Source organism: Hipposideros armiger, unplaced genomic scaffold (assembly GCF_001890085.2).
Source record: "Hipposideros armiger isolate ML-2016 unplaced genomic scaffold, ASM189008v1 scaffold_51, whole genome shotgun sequence".
In the NCBI taxonomy this organism is placed as follows: domain Eukaryota; kingdom Metazoa; phylum Chordata; class Mammalia; order Chiroptera; family Hipposideridae; genus Hipposideros; species Hipposideros armiger.
In genome coordinates, this window is record NW_017731401.1 from 1,212,719 (window position 1) to 1,239,552 (window position 26,834).

The 26,834-nt window shown below is 34.5% G+C and overlaps 1 protein-coding gene across 1 annotated transcript in view; it reads left to right on the forward strand.

Annotated features, from left to right (window-relative positions):
* Positions 1–26,834, forward strand: part of LEMD3 (LEM domain containing 3) — a 62,490-nt gene that overhangs the window by 5,105 nt on the left and 30,551 nt on the right. Inside the window, exon 2 of the mRNA XM_019640565.1 lies at positions 23,181–23,218. Within this exon, the coding sequence (XP_019496110.1) occupies positions 23,181–23,218 (38 nt within the window). The remainder of the gene's footprint in view (positions 1–23,180; positions 23,219–26,834) is intronic.

A 26,834-nucleotide genomic window follows, 5' to 3' on the forward strand; every position in this document is an offset into this window, starting at 1 on the left:
TATTAGGTAATCTACAGTATATATGTAAAGAGAAATAGTGAAGTGTTTCTGTAAATGACATTTAGTGTATTTCTTATCATTCAACATTTAACTTTTATTAAATTCCATTAAATACACATTGTGGGTAGACATTGATACAGAAATTTGAATCAAAATGTAACGAATCTTTAAACGTATTATATACTTGACATTATATACCCTGGTTGAAAGATGTGCATGCTAGTTCAGTTAGCCTGCACACCTAACGGTCAATAATTTTCCTTCCCTATATTTATGTATTCTGATCCTTTGTCATATTTTAATGGTTAACCGATGCTTAACCATAGGGTTCATTGGTCGAATAGTGTGCTTAAGGGAACAGTTTTACTTTGAGTAATAATTTCACCAGAAGATTGTAGGTTATATGTGAGAGTAAGCTTTAGTAAGCTTTTATTAGTTATTTAAATTATATATAACATGTAGATTAGCTCTTTTAAGTAGTTCTTAATCATTTGGTCTTTGAAATTTTTTCATCAATGTCTAGTTTTATTAATTAAATTACTATGAGTCTCTGCTTCCTCATTTGTAAAACTATGGGGTTGGATTAGATGATCTCTAAGTTATTTCCAGCTCTAAGGTTTAAGATTCTAACTTTGAACTGCTCTACCAAAGCAACTCAAGGATTAGCCTGCAGTCACATTAGATCATGACAACCCATCAAAAGAAAGTAGGCAGAATAGATTGACTATCTTAGGCTCACAAGATCATTATTTTAAAATTGGTTTTCAATTACAGAAGACATGATTTTTGTACAAAATGTGAATAGAGATCTATGAAGCAAAAAATGAGTGGGTATTACATACCTCTCTTCCTAAGTCTCATAATCACCCCTGTTCTAAGTAAGTTTAAGTAATAATCCTTTCAGAGCTTTCTTAATGTTTTTTACGTAATACATACATTCATGTATTACGTGTGTGTGTGTGTGTGTGTGTATGTATGTGTATGTGTATGAATGTATTTTCATTCAACAACAGAGTGACTACTATGTGCCAAGCATTTTAAGCAGCAGGGATATGTGGAGAACAAGGCAAATGAAATCTGTCTCCTCATGGAGCTTACATTCTAGGGGGTAAGATGGATAAATAAACAAATAAGGTTCAGATAATGGTAGTTGTTAACACAAGGTAATGATGGTAACTTTGGGGTTGGGGTAGAGGGGAATGCAATATCACCTACAGGTGGGACGCTCCTTTCTAAGGAGAATTGAGATCTGAATGACTTGAAGGAACTAGCCTGTGTTAGAGAGAAGAGCATTCTAAGCAGAAGCAACAGCAGGTTGTAAAGACCCTGAGGGAAGAACAGAGGGGGCATGTGGAAGCATCAGAATAAAATGGCCAATGTGGCTGGGGCATGGCATATATATGATGAAGTCAGAGCTAGGCAGGGGCCTGGTCATAAAGGACCTAAAGGCCTTGAGGGCCATAGAAAGGAGTCTGAATTTTATTTTAAGTGACATACTATACCTGTTCTGCAACTTGTTTTTTGTTTTTTTTTTTTTAACATTTCATCATGGGTAACTTGCCATATACTAAGTGTAAGTACAAAGGCATATTTTTTTATTTTTATTTTTTTATTTATTTATTTTTTTAGCTGAGCCATCCTGCTACCTGTTGGCAGCTCAGCGGCTGCTCAGCTCGGGCTGGACTCGAACCGCTGTTGCTCAGAGCTCAAACTCTTGAGCGAGCTCTTAACCAACTGAGCCACTCAGCTGGCCCCCAAAGGCATATTTTTAAAATGTCACTTTGTACTGGTCCCTCTCTCATCCTATAAAAATGCTAAAATCTGCCATCGTGGAGATGTTGTTCTTCAACCCTCTATTCTCCTCTCGCTGTTTCTCTCTTCTCGGCCAAGATTAATATCTCTTTCTTCCTCTGCCATTCAGTATTCAACATCTGTCTAGTTTAATTTTCTTTACCATTCATTCCTCTCTGCTTCGTCACCAGTTACTCAATTGCCAAATTCAAGAGAGGCTTTAAAGTTTGTATCTTCACCTCTTTGACACATTCAGTACATTGAGAATGCCCTTCTTCATGAAATTCTCTCCTTTCCAAATTTCTGTATCACCACTCTCTCGTTCGTCCTTTTTATTTACCCCTGCCTGCCTGTGTTTTAAATATTGGTGGTCTCCAGAACTCTTATTTTTGGCTGTGTCCTTTTGTATAGCTTTCCTAGGTAGTTTCATCTACTCTTCTGGCTTATACCTCCCAGTTTTATATAGTCACATTAGATTTTCTCTCCTGAGGCCTACGCTTACCTAGTTGTTTATTAGACAACTATTTCTGGATGTACCTACGTTCCAACACCTCCTGTACTCATCAGCTTTCCTTACTTTCAGCTTGTTTCTCCCCCTCTGTTTCCTGTTTTAATTAATGGTACTTCCATCCACCCAGAGCTCAAGCTAGAAATCTTGAATTTGACTAGATTCCCCTCTTTCCTTCATCTTCCTACCAAACCCAAACCTCAGTCAAACTGGTTACTGAGTCCTGTGGTTCTACCTCCTATATATCTTTTGACTCAATGTATTTCTGTCCGTCACCACTGCGCTGGGTTAGTCTTGCCTGAACTGTTTCAGTAGCCTTCAGTTCCTGCTTCTAGGCTGTAACTCTTCCAGTCCATTTTTCTGTGCCAGAGCAATACTTCTAAAACAAAAATGCAATAATTCACTCTCTTGCTTAAAATTACTCAATGGCTTTCCCTTACTTAATGGATAAAATCCAAACTCCTTGGCTAAACTGTTTGAGATCTGACTGTGCCTGCTTTTTCTAGCTTCATTTCCTACCAGTCCCTCTTATCATACTTTACTTTCTGGAAAACTGAAACTTTCTGGAGCACTACTTGTTGCTGAAATTTTGTGCCTTTCTGTCTTTGCACATGTTATTCCTTCTTTGGGAAGATTGTTTCTTCCTCTCTACTAACTGCTATTCAGTCTTCAAACGTCACCTGTGGATATCTTCTCCCCATGTCCTCTTTACCCTAGAGTTTGTCCCATCATTCCCTGCTTAAATAAGATCTTATGCATTCTTCATAGCATTTATTACAGTGTATTATAATTGTGTATGTCCACTGTGCCAGGTAGATTACAGCCTCTTGAGGTAATGTTTCTATAGGAGGAATTGAGTACACTGGTGAAGGGCACAGGCTTTTCGTTCATTTCTGAGTTTGAATTTCATCTCTCTTATACCTGCTCTGTGACCTTACTAAATCCTCAGTTGCCTCATTAAAAATGAAACTAATACCTACCTCAGGGTAGCTTTGAGCAATGTGAGATAATGTATGTAAAGTTTTAGTGTTGTTGTCTGGCATATGGAAATTGCTTAGTAGATGAAAGTCCTTGACACAAATTCATTACTCAGTATTTGTTGAACCAAATGATCACCTATTAGGTACCCGGTATACATGCACTGATTAACTTAACATCTAACTCAGTAATTGGTTAACTACTCAGTACCTAACTTAATACCGGAGTAGTAGGAAGGATACAAAAGGAATTTCATTCCTACAGAAGCCTCCACTTCACTAATAATAGTCACAGGAAATGGTTAAGAAACATACAAGATATTATGTGATAAGTGCCACACTTTCATAAAAGGGGAGAACTCACTGTGAGCTGGATCAATCGCCAATGATCAAAAGCCATGGTTCCAAATTTGATCTTTATTCTGTAGGATGAGCAGTGGGCATCCATGGAGGTTTTAAAGCAGAGGACTAGCATGATCAAATTGATCTTTTAAGAAGGATAAACAGGTGGTGGTATAGGTAGGTAATGGAGTGACAGGATTGGAGAGAAGGAATGGGGTGAAAGGCACTAGAAACAGACATGGAATGATGAAAACCTGAAGGAAGTTGATAACTGAGGATGGAGGAGGGTCTGTGATTAAGAGAATCCATTTGAAGGAAGAACTATTATATACTACTTGGTGACGAGATACAGAGAATAAAGGAGAGAAGTCAAAGATTATTCTGTGGTCATGAGCCTGAGTAAGAGAATAGTGATACCATTGACAGGAGTTAGAGATGTGGAAAAGGGATCTTGTTTGGGAAAAGGTAGTATAGAGAAAATGAGTTTATTTGGGGCTCGCTTTTTGTGTTGTTCAAGTAGAAATATCCTGTAGGCTATTGTAGTTTATGTAATTGGATTAAAGATGAGAGACTGGTGCTCATTGTGAATAGTACTGTTTACTAAAGAAATACCTTTTTAATATTTATTTCTTTTAATGTATGTGTGTTCTTTTAAAAGACAAGACTAAGTGTTACAAAGGCGTACCATAGTATTTGTTTTTAACTTTTTCAAGTAATTAGACTAGTCAAAAGGTCTGATAATTGGTATCTATAATGAAATAGGCATAAGAATTTTGAAAAATAGTTGTCGTCATTCTTGAAGAATGCAAGCTGTGTGTTATGTTTGAAGTTTTTCAAAGTTGACTACATTGTAAGGGAAAAAAATTTCCTAGATCTCTATGAATATTCCTGAGAGCACCATGGGTTTTTGTATATCTCAGATGATTTAAGAAATTAAAATCTACTCTGTGAAAATGTCTTTCATTTGAAAATTATCTCTAGAATAATTTAAAATAAAAATCAGAGTGAAAACTTGTGAATTCTCCATGACTGTATCCACGGAGCCTACTTTGAAGAAACATCGGCATAGCTCTCAGGGCTTGGGTGGTGAAGGAGGCAGACCTCAGTTTGAATATTGGCCCTTCAACTTGTTAGTTTTTTTATTAAAGGCAAGCTGCTGAACCAGTGTTAACCTCAATATCCTCATCGGTAAAATAGAGTTAAGTGAGAATTAAATGAAATAATGCATGTAAACTACTTGGTTCAGTATATGACACATAGTAATAATAATAGCTAACCCTTATGTAGCATTGTGTACCAGGTACTGAGCTAAGCAATTATAATTGTTACTTAATCTTTTTGAGATAGGTATGTATCCTGTTTTGTAGATAAAGAATCCAGACACAGAAAAGTTAAGTAAATTGCCCAGGGTCACGTAGCTAGCTAGTAAGTGCAGAGGCAGTGTTTGGACTCAGATGGTGGCTCTTAACCACTATGCTAGATTGCCTTTTTATGTGTACAAGTACATAGAGGCTCTGTATATGTTCTCTATTATCCAGAAAATTATGAAAGATATGGATGGGTGAAGCAGATTAATGCATGAAATCCTAGAAGTGCCAGGAATAATCTATGAGACTTAACAACTTTAGGACAAGAAAGTACAAATTGGTACTCTCAACAATTAGGAATTATGTGGAACTATTTATCCTTACTTAAGGTTTTAAATTATTTGTTGATACATGTGGTGGACAATCTGATAATAATGCAAACAATAATATACAGCGTGTAAAATTATAAAATGTATGATATGATTTCTAATTTTAAAGAGATTTGCAGTCTCAAATCTGGTGGGGAAAGTAGTTTGATTTACTTTGATTTACATTACCACTTTAAAACTTATGTTGTCCATTGTTCATTTTCAAGATGTAAAGACTTTTAAGTAGTACATTTGTTCTCCCCATTTTTTGCTCCTTTTAAATAAACTTCATATGTGTTTTCCCTATACATATAGTTGTTTCAATGGGAATGAAACATTCTGTAATTTCAGGGATGCTTTTAAAAATTAGGTATTTCCATGGTTTTTCAGTAGAGTTGTGATGTTTTATAACTAGCTTCTCCTTGCTCATTAATTATTCTATATTAACTTTACCCTATCTGAAAAATAATTTTATATAAATAAAAGGGACCTTGGTGCAAAGAGGTATTTAATCTGGTTTATAAGTAGTTTAAAAATGAAGTATACCTTAAACTTAAACTATCAGAAATCTCCAAAATATATGGTAAACAAGTAGTGGTAACTTCTTTATGAAAATTATATTACTAATGGTCTGTATTTATTCTAATCTGTATTAATTTATTATACACTAAAAATTGCTACTATTTAATTTGGAACCCCAGCCCAATACTAATTGTGGAAGTTGTTAATTATTGTTTCATAACTTTAGATTTTGACTTTCATACTCAGAATTTATTTTTAACGGATTTTAAAGTGAACCAGTAGCAATATATTTAAGAAGTAGCATTTGGATTTTGTTGTTTTAATAATGCATGCTTTAACCTGAACTACACAGGTGATTGTTAAAAAAACAAAACAAAACCTTGATCTATCTTTATCAACACTGTCGAAAATAATTTTTTAAACAAGAGTTGACCAGGAAGAAAATTTTTAGGTTTTAATTTTTATTTATCTATCATTTTATAGTTAAATTTTGCATGTTTTACATCATCCCTTTGAAAATATATTTCTAAGGAAATTAGCTTTTAAAAAAGATTATAGAAATTTGTATTAACAGAGGTGATAATGTTTGCAAATAGGATAACAGATCTATCATGCAGAAGCCATCATGTATTACTTTTACGATGTCTTAATTTTTAAAAATTTATTTCTGAAGATAGAGTTTAAAATTATACCACTTATTTTGTTTTAGTGGCAGATTTATTGCCGTATGCCCATAGGTTTTTGCTTAAAATGTTTTTACAAGATGACTTCTGAATTCATCTGTACAGCTATGTTGATATCAAATGGCACGCTAACATTTAGGAACAAGGCTTGGGGGCAAAACTATGCAAGAGTTTAGTTCAGCTGTCCTGAACTAATTGAGGAATAAGTGTGCACCAACAAATTGCTCTCTTGCCTTGAATGTGACATGAATAGTAAAAAAGAAAAACCTTTTAGTAGCAATGGACATTTTAACACACAGCAGAACATGAATTTTATTTTGTAGTTAGAGACCCCTTTTATATGTATATATGTACAAAAGGAATTTGCTGATTGTGGCTAATTCCTGGAAGCAGTTTATACTCATAAAGGAAGCTTTTACTGTGTAGGAATTCACCTAGGTATAATTTTTTTTTTTTTTTAGCTGAGCCATCCTGCCACCTTTTGGCAGCTCAGCGGCAGCTCAGCTCTGGCCGGGCATTGAACTGCTGTTGCTCTAGAGCTCAAACTCTTGAGTGAGCTCTTCACCAACTGAGCCACTCGGCCGGCCCCTTAGCCCCTTAGGTATAATTTTTTAAGCTTAATATATAGAGAGGGCCATTGAAATTAATTAGGAGGGGGAAAATTGTAGAATATCTGTGTCTTCTAGTCCCTGGGCTATGGCTTAGAACCTTGGTCAGCCTTATTAATTACTTAGGTTTATAAGGGTACCTCCCATGGTTATCACAATGTTTTCTTGTTTGATTTAGTTCACTTGAAGAAACATTTATTAAGTTTCTCCTTTTCATTCATCCATTCAGTCACTCATAAATTATTGAACACCTACTATGTGCCAAGTAACACCAGAAGATGTGAGTACATATATAGTTTGTAGAATAGGAGTTACACTCTTCCCACAGACACAGTGCCTCCCTTCCCCGCATATTGTGGTAGCACTCTCTTCTTTTTCTGAGGTATATTTATGCACTGGCTAGCCTCCAGAAATGAGATTGGTTGCAGTGCAATACTGTTTCAGATTTGTATAGTGTCACTTTAAAAATTAGATTCTGCAAATGGGAGTATGCTCTATGGTAAAGTTTACCAAATGTGTACTCAACACAAAGGACATAGTTTGATTTCTTGCAGGTTTTTAAAAGTAATTTAAAAAGTAAAAAAAGGGAAGAGGCATGCAGAATGAGTTTGCTAAAAATGAAAATGTTACCAATCTGAAGTATTTATGATTATGGTTCAAGAAGTTCTAGAAATACTCTTATGCTTATGACAAAAAGTCTTGTTTTCAAAAAATGAAATGTCATTTCCAAATGTTCCTTCTTTTAGATACTAAAGCTTTAAATGATAAAAGCGTTTGTTGAGAACTTTTCTGTGTGTGAGCACTTTATCTTAGTTTTCAGAGGGAAACTACTCATATTATCTCCATGAGAAAACCGAAATATAGAGGGAATAAGGTTACAAGTGACTTGTCCAGGATCCCACAATTACTAAGTTTTGGAGTCAGCATTTGAACCCATGATCTAACTTCAGAGTCCATAATCTTAACCATCAGGCAGCAGTAGATTTTCTTATGCATCTTTTCTCACCTACTAACTTTACTTGGGCAGTAAGTCACTCATAACCTCTGGGTCTTGTTTTTTGCATCTGTCAAATGAGGGGATAGTAAAATCAACTACTTACAGCCACTGACATTCATAGGGAACTAATGTGATAATGTCTGTGGAAATGCTTTTAGAGAAATTTGAAGTGATATATAACTATATTTTTAATACTGTAAGTTAGAATTTCCCAGCTGCAGCAGTCCCATTTAAGCAACACGTGTTCAGCACTCTGACATGTCCTGTTAGTAATGTTAATAATACAAGAGTTGGTTAAATTTATAGTCCTTATTAGTATTTTCAAACTTTTCTCTCAAGCTGTCCGAACAGATAAAAGGAATCATCTTTTTGCATTACTTAATTGGTGCTTTATCTCTACACAAAAGCACTGAAAAAGAATATTCTTATTTTTGCAGTTATATTAATTTGAAATTCAATTTTAGCCTCACTGACCACTCGAAGGTAGATTTGCTGAGAGGAAATTCAGAGATGGGATATGTTGCCTTAATCCAAAATATAGTAGTGAATTTGAGACAGGGAAACATTTCTTAGGGATGTGGATGGGTCTTAGAGTAAGCTTCTGTTAACATTCTCTGAAGAACAGACCATGTGTGCAGCTGGTAGAGAAGGATAGCCTGTCACGTACTGTTCTTCAGCTAGTTTGTAAGCTACCGTAAGTATTGTGAAAGCAAGAGGATGAGGTGTGTGCCTATGAATAGAAAATAGGTTGGATGGGGGTGATCCAGAGATTGGGGATGTAAAACAATAAAATGAATTTAAGAAACAGGATATTAAAAATCATGCCTCCTAAAGTATAAGGAGTTTAAAGTGCATTAGGACCTTCAGTCTCCTAAACAATACATATGAAGCACTTAATGACATTTTCATACCATTTTTCATTTGAAATTTCATCACATGTGATTTGTTTAGGCTAGATCTGATAGAAATATAATACAAGCCACATAAGTAATTTTAATTTTTCTTGTAGCCACATTAAAAAGCCACATGTAAAAAGAAACGGGTGAAATTAATTTTAATAATAGATTTTATTTACTCCAGTATATCTAGAATGTTATTTCAAGAAATATAATCGGTATAAAAATAACTGAGATATTTTGCATTCTTTTTTTGTAGTAAGGCTTCAAAATCCAATGTGTATTTTATATTCACAACACATTTCAGTTCAGACTAGCCACATTTCAAGTGCTCAGTAGCCACATGTGGCTAAGTGGCTACTGTATTGGATTGCACAGCTCTGGACTGCCCTGAGTTATGGAGTTCTAGTGTTGGTTTAATGAGATCTAATAGCTACTAATTTTTGAATCTTACAATGTGACATACATTGTGTTCTCTCTAATATTATCAGTTAATCTTAAATCTTACATAACTTAAAAAATAGTGTGAATAATTAATTTTAAATAAATTCATGATACAGGTTTTGTTCTCATTTTACAGATATGATGAGGTATGGAGATGTTAATTTGTCTAAAATCAAACTGGTAGTTTGTCGCAGAGCAGGGATTTAAAACTAAGTCCGACCCTAAAATCCTGTCCTGCTCACTGTACTGTACTGTTTTAAAGCATGGCCACTTACCTGGGGTAGGTAGGTGACTGAGATTTAGTTCTGCCACTGCTCAGCTATTTTTGATTCACTGAAGTGACTTACAATTTCATTACTCCTTATTTTAAGCTAAGAAGCTTAAAATAGAAGTGGTAGCCCCTAATTTCTGACCCATATTTCTTACTGGGAATAGTCTTATATTCTTTTTGCCATTTCCTATTGTAAACTGCTTTGCACTGCTCTTCAGACTGTACGTGTAGGAGGGAGGGATGACCTTTTGATTCTGGCACATGACTGTCCTGGGAAATAAGGGAAAAAGTCAGCTCCTGTTGAGAAAAATGAAAACAGAAAACTGTTGTTGGGGGAAAAACAATGTAAGGGTCTCATCAGTACCTCACTTTGAGAAGGATTTTGGGACACTCGTATGCATAATTTTCTTTGAATTATAAACATTGTATCAATTCTTTTACAATTTTACATGGTAAAATTGTTTTACCTCAATTCTTTTATGGTGTATTTATACTTCCCTTAATGAATTTGAATAATTCCTTGAAATACTTGGGTTCCTAGAGAATGTTTGCTCACAAAGACAAGCTGTTTGCTTCCAAAAGGAAAAAGGTGTAGTCCTTATAATTTTTGAATGGGTTGTCTTCAGATCATGTGTAAAATAGTTGAACTTAGAACATGTTTAATTATACTCGTACTGTTTTTAAGTTTAAGTTCCCAGGCTATCTCATAGGAGGCTATTTAAAACCATATTCTATTTTCGCTCTAATATAGTATTGGCTTAAGTTTTGGGTCCTCAGAGCAGTGGATCATGTTCTGTGGGACTGGATAAGGAGGAAGCCCATTTATTTTTGGCTTTTTATGTTTGTTTTTTTTTTTATACTTTTTCATCTCTTAATTCCTGTTCTTATACTGGCCTAAGCTTCCTGCTATTCTATAATCTTGGCCAAACATCTAAGTGCTCAATAGTTCTTTTTTAAAAAATTGAGATATAATTGACATATAACACTATTAGTTTTAGCTGTATAGTGATTTGATACATGTATATATTGCAAACTGATTACCATAATAAATTTTAATTAACATTCATTATTATACAGTTATTTTTTTGTGATGAGAACTTTAAAGATGCACTGTCTTTGCAACTTTGAAATATACAATACAGTATTGTTAACAATAGTCACCATACATTACCTCCCTGGGACTTTTTCATTTTATAACTGGAAGTTTGTACTTTTTGACCACTTTCATGCATTTCACACCCACCTCTCCTACCCCTGCCTCTGGCAGCAACCATCTGTGAGTTCATTTTTTTTCTTAGATTCCACATATAAGTGAGATCATTATTTGTCTTTCTCTGTCTGACGTATTTCACTTAGCATAATGCCCTATAAATAAGTCAGTCCATTTATTGAGTGCTTGGCAAGTATAACATTAGTCTTCTTAAACACTATTTTTACATCATTTTACAAATTAGGAATTTTAATGGATGATTAAGTTAATCACTTTATCCAAGGTTATATACGACAGAGAGGGGAGGTAATGGAGTTATGTCGTTGGTTGAACCCTAGCAGTATGACTTGAAAGCTCACCCTCTAACCATTGTACTGTTCTGCATTTCCTTTTCATATATGCTCCCTTTTACCAAATCCCAACTCCTTTTATTCCCTCAGTTCAGCTACTTTCAGCTAAATGTTAGGGAAAGCCATATGATTGAATTAATTCACAATATTGTAGAATTCTGATAATAAAAATTATGATTTTTATGATAAAATTTGATAATGTGATTATCTTTAGTTAAGGGATTGAATCCTATGGATCCAGAATTTAGCCCAGCCTCTCTAAATCATCCTTCATCCTTATATGTGTAATAAATGGGTTGCCTACATTTTTCGTTTAGAATTTATGTCAGTAGTTCTGATTTATGGGCTGAGAACATTTTGGGAAGAACACCCATTACAAAGTATTGTCTGAAAACCTAACATGATTTGCCCTTCTCATATTGCGCTATTATTTTTCAACTGTATATCAGTATTGCTATGATTAGAATGCAAAAACATTATTGTATTTATGGTAGAATTTTGTCACATTTTCTTAGTAAGTTAATACTAAAAGTATTATTTGCGTGGATCTGACCATCTTGATATAAATAAAGAGGTCCTTTTACTTAAAAAGTGGAGAACCATTGCTTAAAGCATGCTATTATATAAGGAAATTAGATATACTGGTTATATTTTAAAATTTGTTTTCAAGACCTTCATAGTGAATGTCAGGGGATCAAGTTATAATGTTTAAATGACTGATTGACCAAACTACCAACTGGTAAAAGCCTTTTAATCTCAGAGGTGATTGTACTTTAAATACAAGATCTTTATTAACCCAGATTCTAGCTCTGATTAGGGAAGCTTTGACAGTGAAAATTCAGGCGTTATTAAAGGTTTTTGGCAGGAGCCTTGCCTTGGGGTCTTCCCTTTCGTGTTTTCCTAACTCAACAGATTTTTTTTTTTTTAAGAACTCCGTCACTTCTTCTCAAGTACCTCCATGCCAGAGACAAATGAGGAATGGAGTAGTAATATATTGTTATTTTGTAAACTGAGTGCTATTTTTTTTTTAATTTCATGTTAGGATTGGGAAAAGAAGCAAAAGCTAAGATTTATTAATGCCTTTCCCTTGGTATTGCTGTACATAGTCACAAAGCATCCCATTTTACATTAAGTTAACTAGAGTCCCAGAGACGGTGACTTGTCTAAGATCACAGGTCATAAATGTTAGAGCTAGCGTTCCTTGCTCCAGAGATTTTTTTTTTTTGTCATTTTATTCCACTGCTTTCAGTGTGGAGGGAGTGGTACTTTGGATTTATTGAAATGACATAACTCCAGAAGTAAGCAGTACTTAGAGAAATTTGTATTTTAGTTAAATTTTAAAAATTTGTAATATAAATTTAAATTGTACTAGGTTGACATTAATATAAAATAGGTATAAATTATATTAATACTGTGTCATCCAAGAAGGAAAAAAAGAAATATGACCTAATTACTTTGAAAATATTTAGTATCTTTTAAAAAATTTTGTAATTTTGGGGTTAGAAAATGAGAGAAACGAGGGTGATTTAGTGTCCTTGCCTGAATTTTGTAAGCAGAATATCAGTCCAAATGCATTTTAAAAAATAAGAGTGTAATATTCTGTTGGGTTGGTTTAGATTGCTTATTTTATTTATTTTTAAAACAAACACTTCTTTAAAATTCTTTTTTGGTTAAATTTTGTTGGGATTATAATGTGGAATAAAAGACACTGAGGTTCACTAATAACTGTGTAGTGATGAAGAACCATAGTATAACTAATGGAGTTAAATAAAAATCCATACACGTGTTTAAAAAGGAAGAATAGCCTATAAGTAGGGTGAATAATTTGAAAAAAGAAAGGAGTAATCAGCTTAAAATACAATAGTAAATCAAAATTCTGGTAAGTTGGTTGACTAGCTAGAGCATGAATATATGAATGTAAATAAATACGTTCTCTTGTGCTTTAATTTACAATTTTTTTTGTTTTTTTACAAATTCATTAAATGGTTGTTGCCATACTTATCTTTTTGCCTATTTTTGGTAATAAATCTTGGTTCTGGGGGAAGGGAGGTCACACTGCATGAATAAAAGCAGATAAACTTAAGTCAACATTTTTGCCACCTAAGATGGTCATTTAACTACTTTGGGCAATGGGGATTGAAAAAAGATGATGTTTTAGTTGGGCTATTTGGTCATAAAAACAGTCTTAAAAAAACTGATAGTTTACTCTGAGGGTGTATGTGGACTGATACTGTAAAGGCTTTAGGAATCATTTCAATGAAGTGGACTCTACCCAGGTCTGTACTTGTGTGTGTGTTCCTCTGTTTCAGTACTGTGCTAAATTTTGCATGCATGATTTCATGGAATTCTTAAAACAAATCCTAAGAGTCAGGTATCATTATCATTACTTTTAGGAAACTGAGGCTTAGCGAGGTTAAGTTACTTGTCCAAAGTAAGTAAGTAGCCGAGCGAATATTTGAATACAGATAATCTGACTCCCAACATGGATCTTCGTACCTATACTGTATTGTCTGTGGTTTTGTACCATCTCAGTGTATTAGTTTTTGGTTTTGCTTTGGAATTATCCCCACCTTCCCCTTTTAAGAAAAGGCATATTCTACTAGACCAGAGTTCTTAACCCCAATGACCCATGAATCTTTTAAAAAGCTATAAATGGACTCCAGGTGAACAGTAACTCCTTGAAATTATATGCAAATTTTTAAATTATTGGGCAGTTTTCTGGAGAGCGGGTCCATAGATTTTATTGATTTCTCAAAAGGGTCCATGACCCTCGCTGCTCTAGGGAAGGGACTGTGGGTTTCATCTTTGTATTCCTTAGCATCTTGTTGAACAGAATTTAACAAATAAAAGATGGTATATGGAGAAATAAGCTTGAATTAGTAATAATTTGGGAGTTTTAAGATGCCTTGAATGTTTACTAAGTGGGTATTATTATTATTATATTATTTTAAAGATTTTATTGGGGAATTGGGGAAGGGAAACAGCCAACTTGTTATCCTTCAATTTTTGTTGTGGAGGGTGCAGCTAGCTCAGCTCCAAGTCCAGTCGCCATCTGGCCGCCTGTCGGCAGCTCACGGCCACTCAGCTTAAGGTGCGGTGTACAATCTTAGTTGAGGGTGAGCATAGCCTTCCATCTCATGCAGGAGTCAAATCGGCAACCTTGTTGTTAGGAGCACTTGCTCTCACCAGCTGAGCCATCCTGCCACCTCTTGGCAGCTCAGCCACAGCTCAGCTAGGGCACATCACTGGCCCATGTGGGAATCGAACCGGTGACCCTGTTGCTCAGAGCTCACGCTCTTAACCAACTGAGCCACTCAGCCAGCCCCCTAAATGGGTATTATTAAAGCATCAGTTTTATGTTTTGTTACTGACTCATTCAAATTTCCAACTCTAGTATACAGTAGTTCTGTGAAGTTAGGTTTTTGAAGATAGAGCGTAAAGCAAAAATTAAGGGTGGTCGAAAATGCTATTAAGAAGTGCCCTAGATTTAGAGGCTGCCATATGTTCTCAAAAAGACCAGTTTTATTTTTGTTTTTTTTCTCCAGTGTAAGAATAGACTGTTTTAGTACCCAATGAAGTATTAAGGATTATACATCTTTAAACATGAAAATCATACTCAATGTTGGAAGTATTTACAGTATGAGAGCCACAGGGAAACTGAGAGCAGGTGAGGGAATAGCATCATCTTATCTCCCATCTCAGGGATTGTCTAGGGCACATGCTTATTGACCTTAACAGCCAATAGAATGATTGTGGGGAATTGCATGCATCATTTTTTTAGCATTCATTCATACAGATTTATTCGTATTCTGCTCTGCTACACGTAGAAGTTAAAAATAGACATTAGATGAAAATCTGATACGATTCCAGTGTGTGTTGTACTTTTCTGTGCATTGTGTTCATGTGGAAGCATGAGTTTCACTCTTAGGGTTCCATATATTGTAACCAACAAAAAAAGTCTTATTTAGCTTGGTTTACTGCATGTCATAAATGCTTACATTTTGTTTTAACCCAGTGGTTTTATTTGTTACCTAATTTTTTACCTCTATTTCCCAATGACTTTTCATTTCTGTCTTGTTTCTACCTGAGCTGAGTGTCAAGATGTAACTTTTAAGCACGTTTCTCATAAAGTCAGTGATGGGGATTTTCTTTTTAGCTCCAAATTCAGTTTATATGTTTGTTTCAGTCATATTTCACCTTCTGCTTTATCTATACATATTAATGCCCTTTTCCCTTTTATGTGAGCTATAGTCCTTTTCCCCATTTGATGAATGGAATGAGAACTATCATTTAGCTTTTTTTAGTTCTGTTTACCTTTTCATTGCACTGCAGCTTCTCTCTCCAATATTCTTATTTGCATATTGTGTGTGCTACGCAAAACTAAACTGCTGGTAGTGTTTATTATCTCTAGTCATTTAAAATGTTAAAAACATGCATTGTGGTTGAGAATGTTACTAAGTAGAAGACCTTTGGTATTTTATTATACGGAAAATACATGTTGATTTATTGCATTGGAGATAGGTTGTATAGTGTGTCCTAGATCCTCTTTGGATCTCCAAATTTTCATTGAGCAGTATTCTTTCAGAACAGACCTCATTGTAATACAGTTTCACTTGTATTCTTGGTAATGTAAACCTTGAGGAAGTGTTAGAGCCAGTCTCTAGTGTGTAATGGTAATGTTTAAGATCTCTTAATACAGTGAGCTGTCACCATGTTTAATAAATTACAGTATTGCATTAGCATAAATTCCTTTGGGTGCCAAGTTATCTGTTGCACAGATGCTTGGTTTTATTTATAGGTTTGTATTTAACCTTTGTGGGTTGACTTGCTTTTATTTTTCTATTCACTTTTCACCATGCAGTAGCATAATTCTTTAACTGGCGTATGTGAAAAACTGGTTTTCAAGAAGAGATCTGTGAAGGTACTGAAAAAGCAGATCACTCACACTTTTGGACATTGAGCAGTGTAGTGTAAGATAAAGCTTCCAGAATTTTAGTAGACACACTGTTTTGTCTTTATTTGAATGTGTTCTTCTGTTGGGTAAACACATGGATGTCTTTAGCTGAGAGATTTAGATGAAGACATCAGCCTGATAGTTTCCCTCTGAAGTTTTGAGCCACGAGGACTTAGGGGTGTGTGTGTTGGGATGGGGAGAGATTCATTCTTAACTTTATATTTTATATTACAGTAAGCTGTTGCTGTTTTCTTAAAGTCTGAGTCTCTTGGATTAAACTTTTTTTGAATGGGAACTTCAGTTTTAGTTACTAGCCCATCCTCTATCCATTATTGTCTTTTTAAAAAATGTATTTCAGAGTAAGTTGAAGACCATAGTATACTTTACCCTTACATACTTCATGGATTTATTAACTCGAGTGAGATTTTTCTTTTTTTAGGTAAAATTTGTATACAATCAGAATGCACAAATCTTTAATGTACCATCAGATGAGTTTTGACAAATCCTCCAGCAATGTAACCTAAATTTCTACAAATAGATAACATTACCTTCCGCTCCAAAAGTCTCATGTCCAGTCAGTACTCTTATCACTGTTCTGATTTGTTCACCATAGATTAATTTTGCCTGTTCTAAAACTTATAAGTGGGTTCATAGAATACTCTTTTATAAAGCTTTCTTTCGCTCAGCATGATATTTTGAGGTTCATCAATGTTGCCTTTTCCAGTAGTTCATTCCATGTTATTATTCTTGGTTTATTTTTAAGGCTTGAATGTATTTTAGGCAGAAATGATTTGCCCCTTCCCGAATTCTTAAGGCACACTATACTAAACTCCAAGGAGGTGTTGATTACATTATATATCACAGCTACTCATTTACCTCCACTACTGCTTAAGTAGCATGTTCTCAGGACGTGGTGTGTTGAATATGCCCCATAAATACTTGTTGAACAGATCTGCCACGGACAACAAAAGCTCAGACTGAAATTACTGTAAGCATAGAAACTGAACAGTTTGTGGTTAGAAGTCTTTCTTACAGCTTTTGTTACAGAGATCCCAAACTTGGGGTATAGTTATAATGTGAAATTAGCTTTTGAATAAAGACAAATTTCAATTATAGTCTATTATCAATTTTGCTTCCCTAGGGAATCATTTTTACAGTGAGTAAATATGAGACTCAAATGACCAAAAGGTTGAAAGAGACCATAATGTTCTTTATTGTAAAGAGATGAAGAATAAGTACCAATCAAATAATAAGGCTATTACCAATTTAATTATGAGTTTTGATCTTTTATTTCCTTGGACACATTTCAGTTTTCATTATGTTCTTACTACTTTGATGTCCACATTTCAAGCCCCTTTTATTTTTATTTTATAGAACTACTATGGATGTTCTGTTATCCTTTAAGAATAGCTTATTTGGAAGTAGCACTGGATTGTTGCCTCTTAATACAGGGCAAGTGAAAATTTGGGAGTCCTATAGGATATGAGAAGTGGAGAAGCTTTTGAGTTTTTGCCCTCCTTCCCTTTTTCATTCATTATCCCTTTCTAGGTCTGTACCTCTGTAAATCCAGATAGATAGGTGGAGTTAAAATGAAAAGGTTATTTATGATTAGAACAGGGTGGTACAAGAGTTTACCCTAGCCAAGTTTTATAGTAGACAGTTTTATCCATAAAACTTGGTTTATTTTGATTGTTGATTTAATTTCAATATTCATAGTAATTTATTAAGTATACTTGAAGTGAATTGTTTCTGTCTTTTGGGATGACTATATATGTATAATAGAGCTGTGAAATCATTGGAGAACTTTCAGAGAACAAATGGGTAATGTGCTGTGTTGCAAAAGAATGCACTGCCTTGTTCACCCTGTCCATTTTTAGATTACTCTGGCTGATGGTGTAATGCAAAAGTGTTTGCCACACAGGTGCAGTGTTCTGCAGCTGTTGGAAACATTTGCCCCTCACCCCCCACTTCTTCACATATAATTATGCTCTGTTTAAATCATTAATGCTAGAAGATGGGATTTGAGAATTTGAATGTCTGTTTACAAAAAGGTACAACTCAGAGAGATAATTAGTCATTATGCAGCTGTATTTAACTGCCTAGATGACTTGAAGTTTTCAAAGAATAACAGAACATCCATGTTAGCTATATAATCACCATGCTGTACATTAGATCCCCAGAATGTATTAATCTTATAACTGGAAGCTTGTCCCTTTGACCAATATCTCCTCATTTCCCCCACCCTGCAGCTTTTGGTAACCACCATTCTACTCTCTGTTTCTCTGAGTTTGGCTTTTTTAGATTCCGCATACTAGTGACACCATACAGCATTTGACTTTCTTTGTCTGACTTCACTTAGCATAATGCCCTTTTAAGGTCCATGCATGTTGTTGCAAATGGCAGAATTTCCTTCTTTGTCATGGCTGAATAATACTCGTGTGTGTGAGCGCATGCATGTGCGTGTGTGTACACACACTTTTTTTATCCATTCATCCATTGCCAGTTAGGGTGTTTCCATATCTTGGCTATTGTCAATAATGCTGCAGTGAACATGGGGGTGTAGATATCTTCAAGATTCTGTTTTCATTTCCTCTGTATTTATACTCAGAAGTGGGATTTGCTGGATCATATAGTAGTTCTTCTTTTAATTTTTTTGAGGAACTTCAATACTGTTTTTTTATAATGGCTGTACCAATTTATTGTACATTCCTACCAACAGTGCACAAGTGTTCCCTTTTCTCTGCACCCTCACCAGCATTTGTTACCTTGTCTTTTTGAGGATAGCCATTTTAACAAGCATGAGGTATTTCATTGTGGTGTTGATTTGCATTTCCCTGATGATTAGTGATATTGAGCACCTTTTCCTGTACCTGTTGGATATTTGTATGTCTTCTTTAGAAAAATGTCTATTCAGTTCCTCCTGACAGTATTTTTGTTTACTAATTGATAGTATTTCCAGTATACAAAACAAAAAATACCGAAGCTGACTAAAGCTGGCTGTGCACCCTGAATGAATTATTTCCTCAGTTTTCCTGGTTCATGCATAGCGAATAATTTATTCTCTAAATGCTTAGGACTCTTAAACTTAATCATGAGAGTGCCCTTATTACATGTGCCTTCCTTTTAAAGAAGAAGCCAGATAACATACTTCAAATTTGCCAAGGTTTCTTACTCAGACTAATATGTAAGAGTCTTGAAGGCCCTATGTTATCTGTACCTACTGACTCCCTTTAAATAATCTTACTAGTTTGACTTCATTTCTTGCTACTTGTTGTTTCATCCACTCTGCTTCATAACTAGGAATAACATGACAGGCATGCTTCCACTTCACAGCTTGTAGACTTCTTGTCTGTCTGTCTGCCTGCCTGTCTGTAAACCACTTTCTTCAGGTATCCACATGGCTCTGTCCCTCTTCTCCCTCAGGTTTCTATTCAAATGCAGTCTTCTTAGTATGGCTTTCTCTGTCCATTTGATTTAATATTGCTTCCCTCCCTCATGTGTCAAGCACCATTCCTGCTGTTTTACCTCTAAAGCAGTTAGAACCATTTGACATACTATATATTTTAAAAAATATGTGTCCATTGTCTCTTCTAACCCCTTTAAGAACATAAGCTCCTTGAGGGCAGAGATATTTTTGATTTTATTCACGGCCACATTTCCAGTGCACAAAGTACTCAATAAATATTTGTTAAATGTTTGTATTTCTTTCTGCGTTGTAAAGGAACTTTGGTCACCAGAGACTTTTTCATTTACTGCCATCGAGTGACCAGAATGGTGCCTTTCTAAGAACACCAGTTTATTTGGTCAACATTAAACATATACTTTGTGAATACATTTATAGGTTGATATACTTTATTTTCCCCCTTTTATCTGGGAATTTATAATGGTTGATAAATTTGGTCTTAGCCTAAGAGAATGAAACAAAAGTTTACACTTGACAGAAAGGATCAGTAAAACTAGTAACATTTTTGGAATTGATGTGGGAGAGAGAGATTTGGAGAGTCATCAGTGTGTCTTATAAGTAAGTAGGAAAGTATCACAAGATGAGAATTAGTTCCTTGAAGCAAATGTGATGGGCAATCATTGGACAATTTTGAGGGGTCTAGTAGTATAATTAAAGAAACATTTTTAGGAGTTCGACTTTTACAATCATTAAGATAGTTTAAAGGAAAGAGAAGTTAAAATATTAAGGACATTTAAAAATAAAAGTTTGGTATATTTGAAGTTTGAAATATCTGAACAAGAAAATTTAAGGAGAAATGGCCAAAGAAGGAGACTTTGAGAAAAAGTAGTGATGTCAGTGGTGTAGGGCATAAAAGAGGACAGTACCAGGTCTAAAATGGCTTCAAGGTTGTGCCTTTTAGGGATGGAAGAGTGAAGTTTGAAATAACAACTTGGCATTATCATTACTTTAGGATAAGGGATAAGAACTATAATTCACTCTCAGGTCCATCCCTAGAAAAGAGGCTAATAAATGAGGTGGCAATTTTTGGCTGTGGAATGCTTTTGTAATACTGTTTCTCCTCTATAATTGCCTAATAGGGAAGGGAGGAGTATTTTCACTAGGGGTAACAGCATGTGTTGTTTCTATTAAAGATTGTAGGTAATTTGGATGAGATAGAAGAGAATGATGTGGTTTTAGAAATACTGAAATGATTTGGGGGAAGAAAAATAGATGTATAATGATGCTTCTTTTAGAAATTTGAGGGCTTTTAGTTTGTTGGAATTACTGTTTGTAGATGGTGTTTCCTTTCTAAAACTTAACCTCAAGGCTGTATTTTACTTCTGCTGTTAATTCAGTAGGTCTGTCTGTTAATTTAATAGGTGACAGTTGTCTGTCATAGGACATGGGGAAAATTCTTTTTAACAGAAGATGTGTAGGATGGAAAATATATTGTTGGCTATTTAGATATGTTATGCTCTTGGGTGTCTTAGCTCATTAGACAAGAGGCAGAAATCTAGAATGATACAAAGGGCAGAGCAGTGTTTTTCAACAGAATTATTGTTCAGCTCTTTTGCTTTCTCTTTGTTATCTTATCCTTCTCCCTTGCCAGTTGCTCAGAACATACCATCTCCAACTTCCTGCAGAGTTTAACACTTTCGCTTTAGTGCTAACACACTGAGTAGAATAAAAGGTGGATTTAGCCTAGATAAGCACAACCAGCACTTTTCAAGCACTCACAGTATGTCCAGAACTATGCTTGGCTGCAGGCATATGCATACAAACATAAATGATACATGATCCCTGTCGTGAGAAGTTCGCAGTATGAGCAGTCTAGTGGGAGAACATCACAATCTATCTACAGCAATACTTTCATAGTGATACTCGAGCTAGTTTTCCGTTTAATAATCTTGACAAAAAATAATTTTGTATCTAGTCAAAAAAAAATAATGCTGTCATGGCTTTTCTTCATAGACATTAAAACCTGTGTTTTAGAATTGCATGTTTTAATATATTTTAGAATTATTCTTCTGATAAAGAGTAAATAAAATACCTGTTTTTAGTAGTATTCAGCCAATTTTAATCAGATTTTTATTTTAGCTAGATTGACAAGGTGTTATTTAACTAAATATTGCTTTATTTTAAATTGTTCAAATTTTACATTAATAAAAATTAATGTTACTAAGGAGTTTGTTTTTAGTTCAAGATTCTTAACATTTTATTTAATCTTTAAGCTATATTATTTCTTCTTTCTATTCCCCTACTGAGTACTTTTGATCTTTCAAAATTTTTTCTTTCCCAGCATTAAAACTCTGTTGCTCTATAGAAAAATGTTGTCTAAAAATCTATTAGCAAAATTGCTTTAGATGATGGTAGGATACATTTTTTTCCTTGCTTTTTTACTGTACCTTGTAAAACTGGTGTCACACATGAATTTTCTTAGAATCAGGCAGCTCCTAGTTCCTATGGGACTTCCTGTTTTCTCAAATAAAAATAGAAAAGCACCTCAGAAAGGAAACCTAGTCAGAGTGAAGTACTTTGTAGGCTCAGTCAGTCTCAGTTGTGACCTGGATTATAGAGATCCAGGTATCAAAGCTTTGAATATTTTTGCATGTGATTTAAAAATAGATGATAAAGAGGGGATTCTAAATAATAATCATGAGAGATGTTACATATTCAGCCATAAACTTATTTGTATCTTTTTTTGGGGGGAGGTATAGGGAGGTTGGCTAGAAAGTGGTAAATCTTTTACTTATTTATTGGAAATCCAAAGTGTTTAATACTGAGACTTAATTTTAGCTATTTTGATCCATTTGTTTCTTTCCACTTTTCCAGATTTTAGCAAGGATTAGGCGGTTTTTGTAATCATTGGAAATCAGAATTCTAAATGAATTCTTCAATTTTAAAGCACCTAAAATAGCAGCTAATTTGAATTCAAAATAGGCAAGAATTAAGTAGATTTTCACAAGTAGTAACTACTTTTAGAAGTTTTTTGAAGAGAAACCAAGTAAAGGTGGAAACAAATGATACAGTCATTAACAGTAACAATAATAGGTAACATGTATCAAGTGTTTGAGGCCATGCCAACTATTTTTTATGATTTATCTTTTAGTCCTCACAACAACAATATAAGGTAGGTGTCACTGTTACATCCTTACTTTATGGAAGAGGAAACTACAACTTAGAGTGGCTAAGTAGATGTTAATTCAAGGTCAAGTTGCTAGTAAGTGATGGAGCTGGGACTTGAACCCAGCCACTCTGACCAGAGCACCTTCTCTCAGTTATTACAGAAAAGACCACAATTTCAAAGTGAGAATGGTAAGTATAGTAAGTATGAAAAATTACTTCCCCAACCTTTGTTATCAGTTTGTTTACATTTTATGTGCATATTTACATTGTTTTATTAAAGTATGTGCTTGCATTTCAGAAGACTTGTTTAGGGGGATTCTAATTCTTATTTTTAAATGATGCTAATAGTTCTCTCTCTCTTTTTTTTCCTTTTCTTGATAGTAAAAAACCCCTTTGATGAAACATTTGGAAATATACAAGTAAGTAAAAGATCATAATACTGATATTTTATCTCATGTTTTATGTGATAATAGTATTAGGGTGACTATCAACTAAAAATAGTAATTTAAAAAAGTTTTTTTAAGCTGAAGCAATAAATTTTCTAATTTTGAATATTCCTTAACTATAGTATAATTAAATCCAATGCAGATTTTCTCCTAAGTGCTGAATTGTTTATCACTTCAAGGTAAAAGCCAGCTGTCCAGTAAAATGGCAGGGGCATGTCATCTAGGGCCCTGGTCTGACCCTTAAAAGTATGCCTTTTCATCACTTGTTGGATTCCCTAGTAGATTTTTGTCTTCTTTGACCTCATTTTGTTTCTTTTTTGGATTTTTTTGGTCATTGGCGTGCCTATTCAGCCATTAGGAAGGCAAAGGGTTTAGAAAGAAACATATCCCGTAGGCTACCTATTTATGATTACTTTTTTTTAAAGGATCTATAATTTTAATTTTAACCTAAATTTTACTCACATGAAAATATTTTTCACTTACACATCATTATACGCACTTCAAAAATTATGATATTTGACTATATTATACATAATTAGTTATTAATTTTTTTATTATAGGAACTGACAGTAATATAGACCGTATAGAAAACTATTTGTTGTGATGAAGGATGTATAACAATGTGTGATCACAGCCACAGAATATTAACTTTAGATTGTTAGAGTGAGACTTTGTAATGATTATAGTAATATTCTATTGTGGTGATATTTGTTTTCAAGATAAGTTGCCTTTATCAGTTATAGTATTAAGTACAACACTGCTACTGACATCATGATTTAAATTTGTATATGTACTCGCTGAATATTGGAAATGCAAGACTATTTTCTTCTGTGTAATTCTCACCATGGGGGAAACTAAAGTTCTGAACTTCTAAATAATAGTAATAATTGTAATGAAAATGTTGGCAGTTCACTTACATATTTATTCTGTGCCAGGCACAATGCTGAGTGTTTAAAATCCGTTATTACCCTTTCATCAGAGACTTGATACAAACAATTGAAAATATCTTTGAGGAGAAAGTTGGCTGAGGATAGAAGAGGGAGATATTTAAAGGTGACAATGTATGAGAAAATTCGGTACAGTAACCCTATAGTTTGATCCTCCCTCCCCACTCCCAACCCAAGAATAAGAACTTTGCTTCAGAGAATGATATGTTACTAAAAGAAAATCTGGACCTTACCAAAACAATTAAAAGGTAGCTATCTTAAGTCATAAAACTATTTTTGTTTAATGAAAAGTTACTTGAAAGCTTACTTTAAATATGGACTTATTGGTAGATCTTTAACTTGTTTTCAGGGTGGTTAGGAAAGCCACTAGTTAGATACATTTCAAGCTGAATGTTAGGAGAGGATCTGAAAAGCAGTCAGAATGGAAGAAAACTGGAGTGACACTATAAGCCAACAAGTTTCTATAAAGAAAGTAACTTTAAAATTTGATTTACCTACTTTTCAGATTTACTTCTAAATCAGTATACTGGTGGTAAATTCTATTTCTTTCTCAAAATTGATTTGTTCACATTAATAGCACAGTCCATAAAAACTCTTTAGATTATAACTTAGTTGATCATTTTGATACATAGATGTTCATTTTTAATAAGTTTGAATAAGTTGCCATTGGAAAAAAAATTCTTGAAAAAATTATAGTTGAGCTTTTTTGGGTGCTTAAATTCTTTGTATGAGGATATAACAGTATATGTATATGTTATCTTACCCAGTATGAGATGCAGTTACACCTGATTAGGTTTTGTTATTTCATTTACTTACCAAGCCCAGTGTTAATATTTGTGAATTAAAAGATGAAGTATTATTTCCAGGCCTCTGATGTTCATTAAAGATCACGAAGGGCGAGTGTCAAATTTTTGGATTTAGTTTTATTTTTGAAAGGATAGTGGGGATGGACATGATCAGGATATATAAAACAAAAAGGATATCAGTTACTTTTCCAACTGAGAGGAAACAAAACTTCAAAACTCTCAACTACTTTAATCCCAGAGCTTAATCAGATTTACTTTGGTTTTATGTATCAACTCCACAAGCTGCACTATCATTGGAACTCCTTTTATCCTATTGTATTGAATATATTTATTAAAAATGATTTTGTGGTTTAATGTATCACAAATGCAAAATGCATAGCTTTCAGAATCTTGGTTTTCAGTCCCTGCAGTTACTTCTGATGTCTGATTTTTACAATTTGGATTTAAACTTATGAGAAGACAAGGACTGGTTTGACTCAGAATCTGGTTGAGATAAAGTTGAGGAATGTTAAAATGTTAAAAAGAGGGTTAGAAGGGAAGTAGTCAGCTGAAGGAATGTCACTAGTTTCTATCAACCATCTCACGTAAAACCAGGGCCTCTGGTGGTAGGATCATGGAGCCTTTGATGAGTTTTCTTCTTCATATAGTGTCACTGATTAAAGCTTCATTGACAAAAGCATGCCACCCATAGTGTGCAAACTTCTGTCTCTGAACATACAGCACGAAAACAAATGGATGAGGTTGCATGTTATTGGGCATATGTGTTACTTTCCCACCTTTTTATATCGTCTCTGAATTTGCTCCTGGTCGTATTCATCCAGTAATCCTGTTTTGTTAGACACTTCAGGAAGAAAGGAAATAATAAAGACACAGCCCCCTCATAAATCATGAATGTTTTTCAAATGGTGTGGTAAGCTGTTATTAGCCCATCTTCTAACCAATCTTTCCTCATTGCTTATATTGGTTGGTCTTCCTTAATTGTGATGGCTCTTAAATTGAGGGTCTCATTGCTTTAGATTACCTGGCAGGGTGCATAGACATTGCAACAGTCTCCTGTGGTTTCCTTACATATATTGGGTTGTCGGAAAAATCATGACGTATTTTTTCTATGTTTTTCGTTGCAAAAATGCGTCATGACTTTTCCGACAACCCAATATATGGTCAGATTAATATTCCTGAGACACAAGTCTGTTTTACTTTCTTTCCCTTAAAGTTCCAGAATGAAGTTAAAGTCTGTCTTGGTATCTAGGGCTCTCTAGCAATTTATTCCAAACTACTTTTCCAGTAGTTTGTTGAGTAGGTTACTGATTATGTAAGAAGTAGACCCAGTGCTTTCATGCCTTCATGCCTTTGCTCATGCTGTTCCTTCTGCTTGAATGCTGGTCTGTTCCCTTCTTCCTGTGAAGCTCAACTCAAATATTCTATTCCATGAATGGATCTTCCCTTCCCTCCCTCTTCTGTATTTACATTGCGTTTTGTTTGCAACTTTAATATAACACTTAATATGTGTTTTGCCCTTGAGAATAGGAACCATCTTGTTCATTGGGTCTCTCTTTGCTGAGAACTGTCTTAACTCTTAGCAGATATTCATTAAATGTTTATTTTACTTTAATGGTTCATAAATTTCTACAGGGCCACTTTGGGAGCCTAGGAGTGGTTGAAGGTCAATCAGTGTGTCAGTACTCATTCCCTTATTGTGATGTGGTTGAGTCAGATTAAACAAAACACGAAGGACAGCCTGGAAGAAAACAGTGTCATAAAAACAGTATACATAAGCATGCAATTGTATAGGGGGATTGGGAGCATTGCTTTGGTGGTTGGGGGATTTTGTTGTGT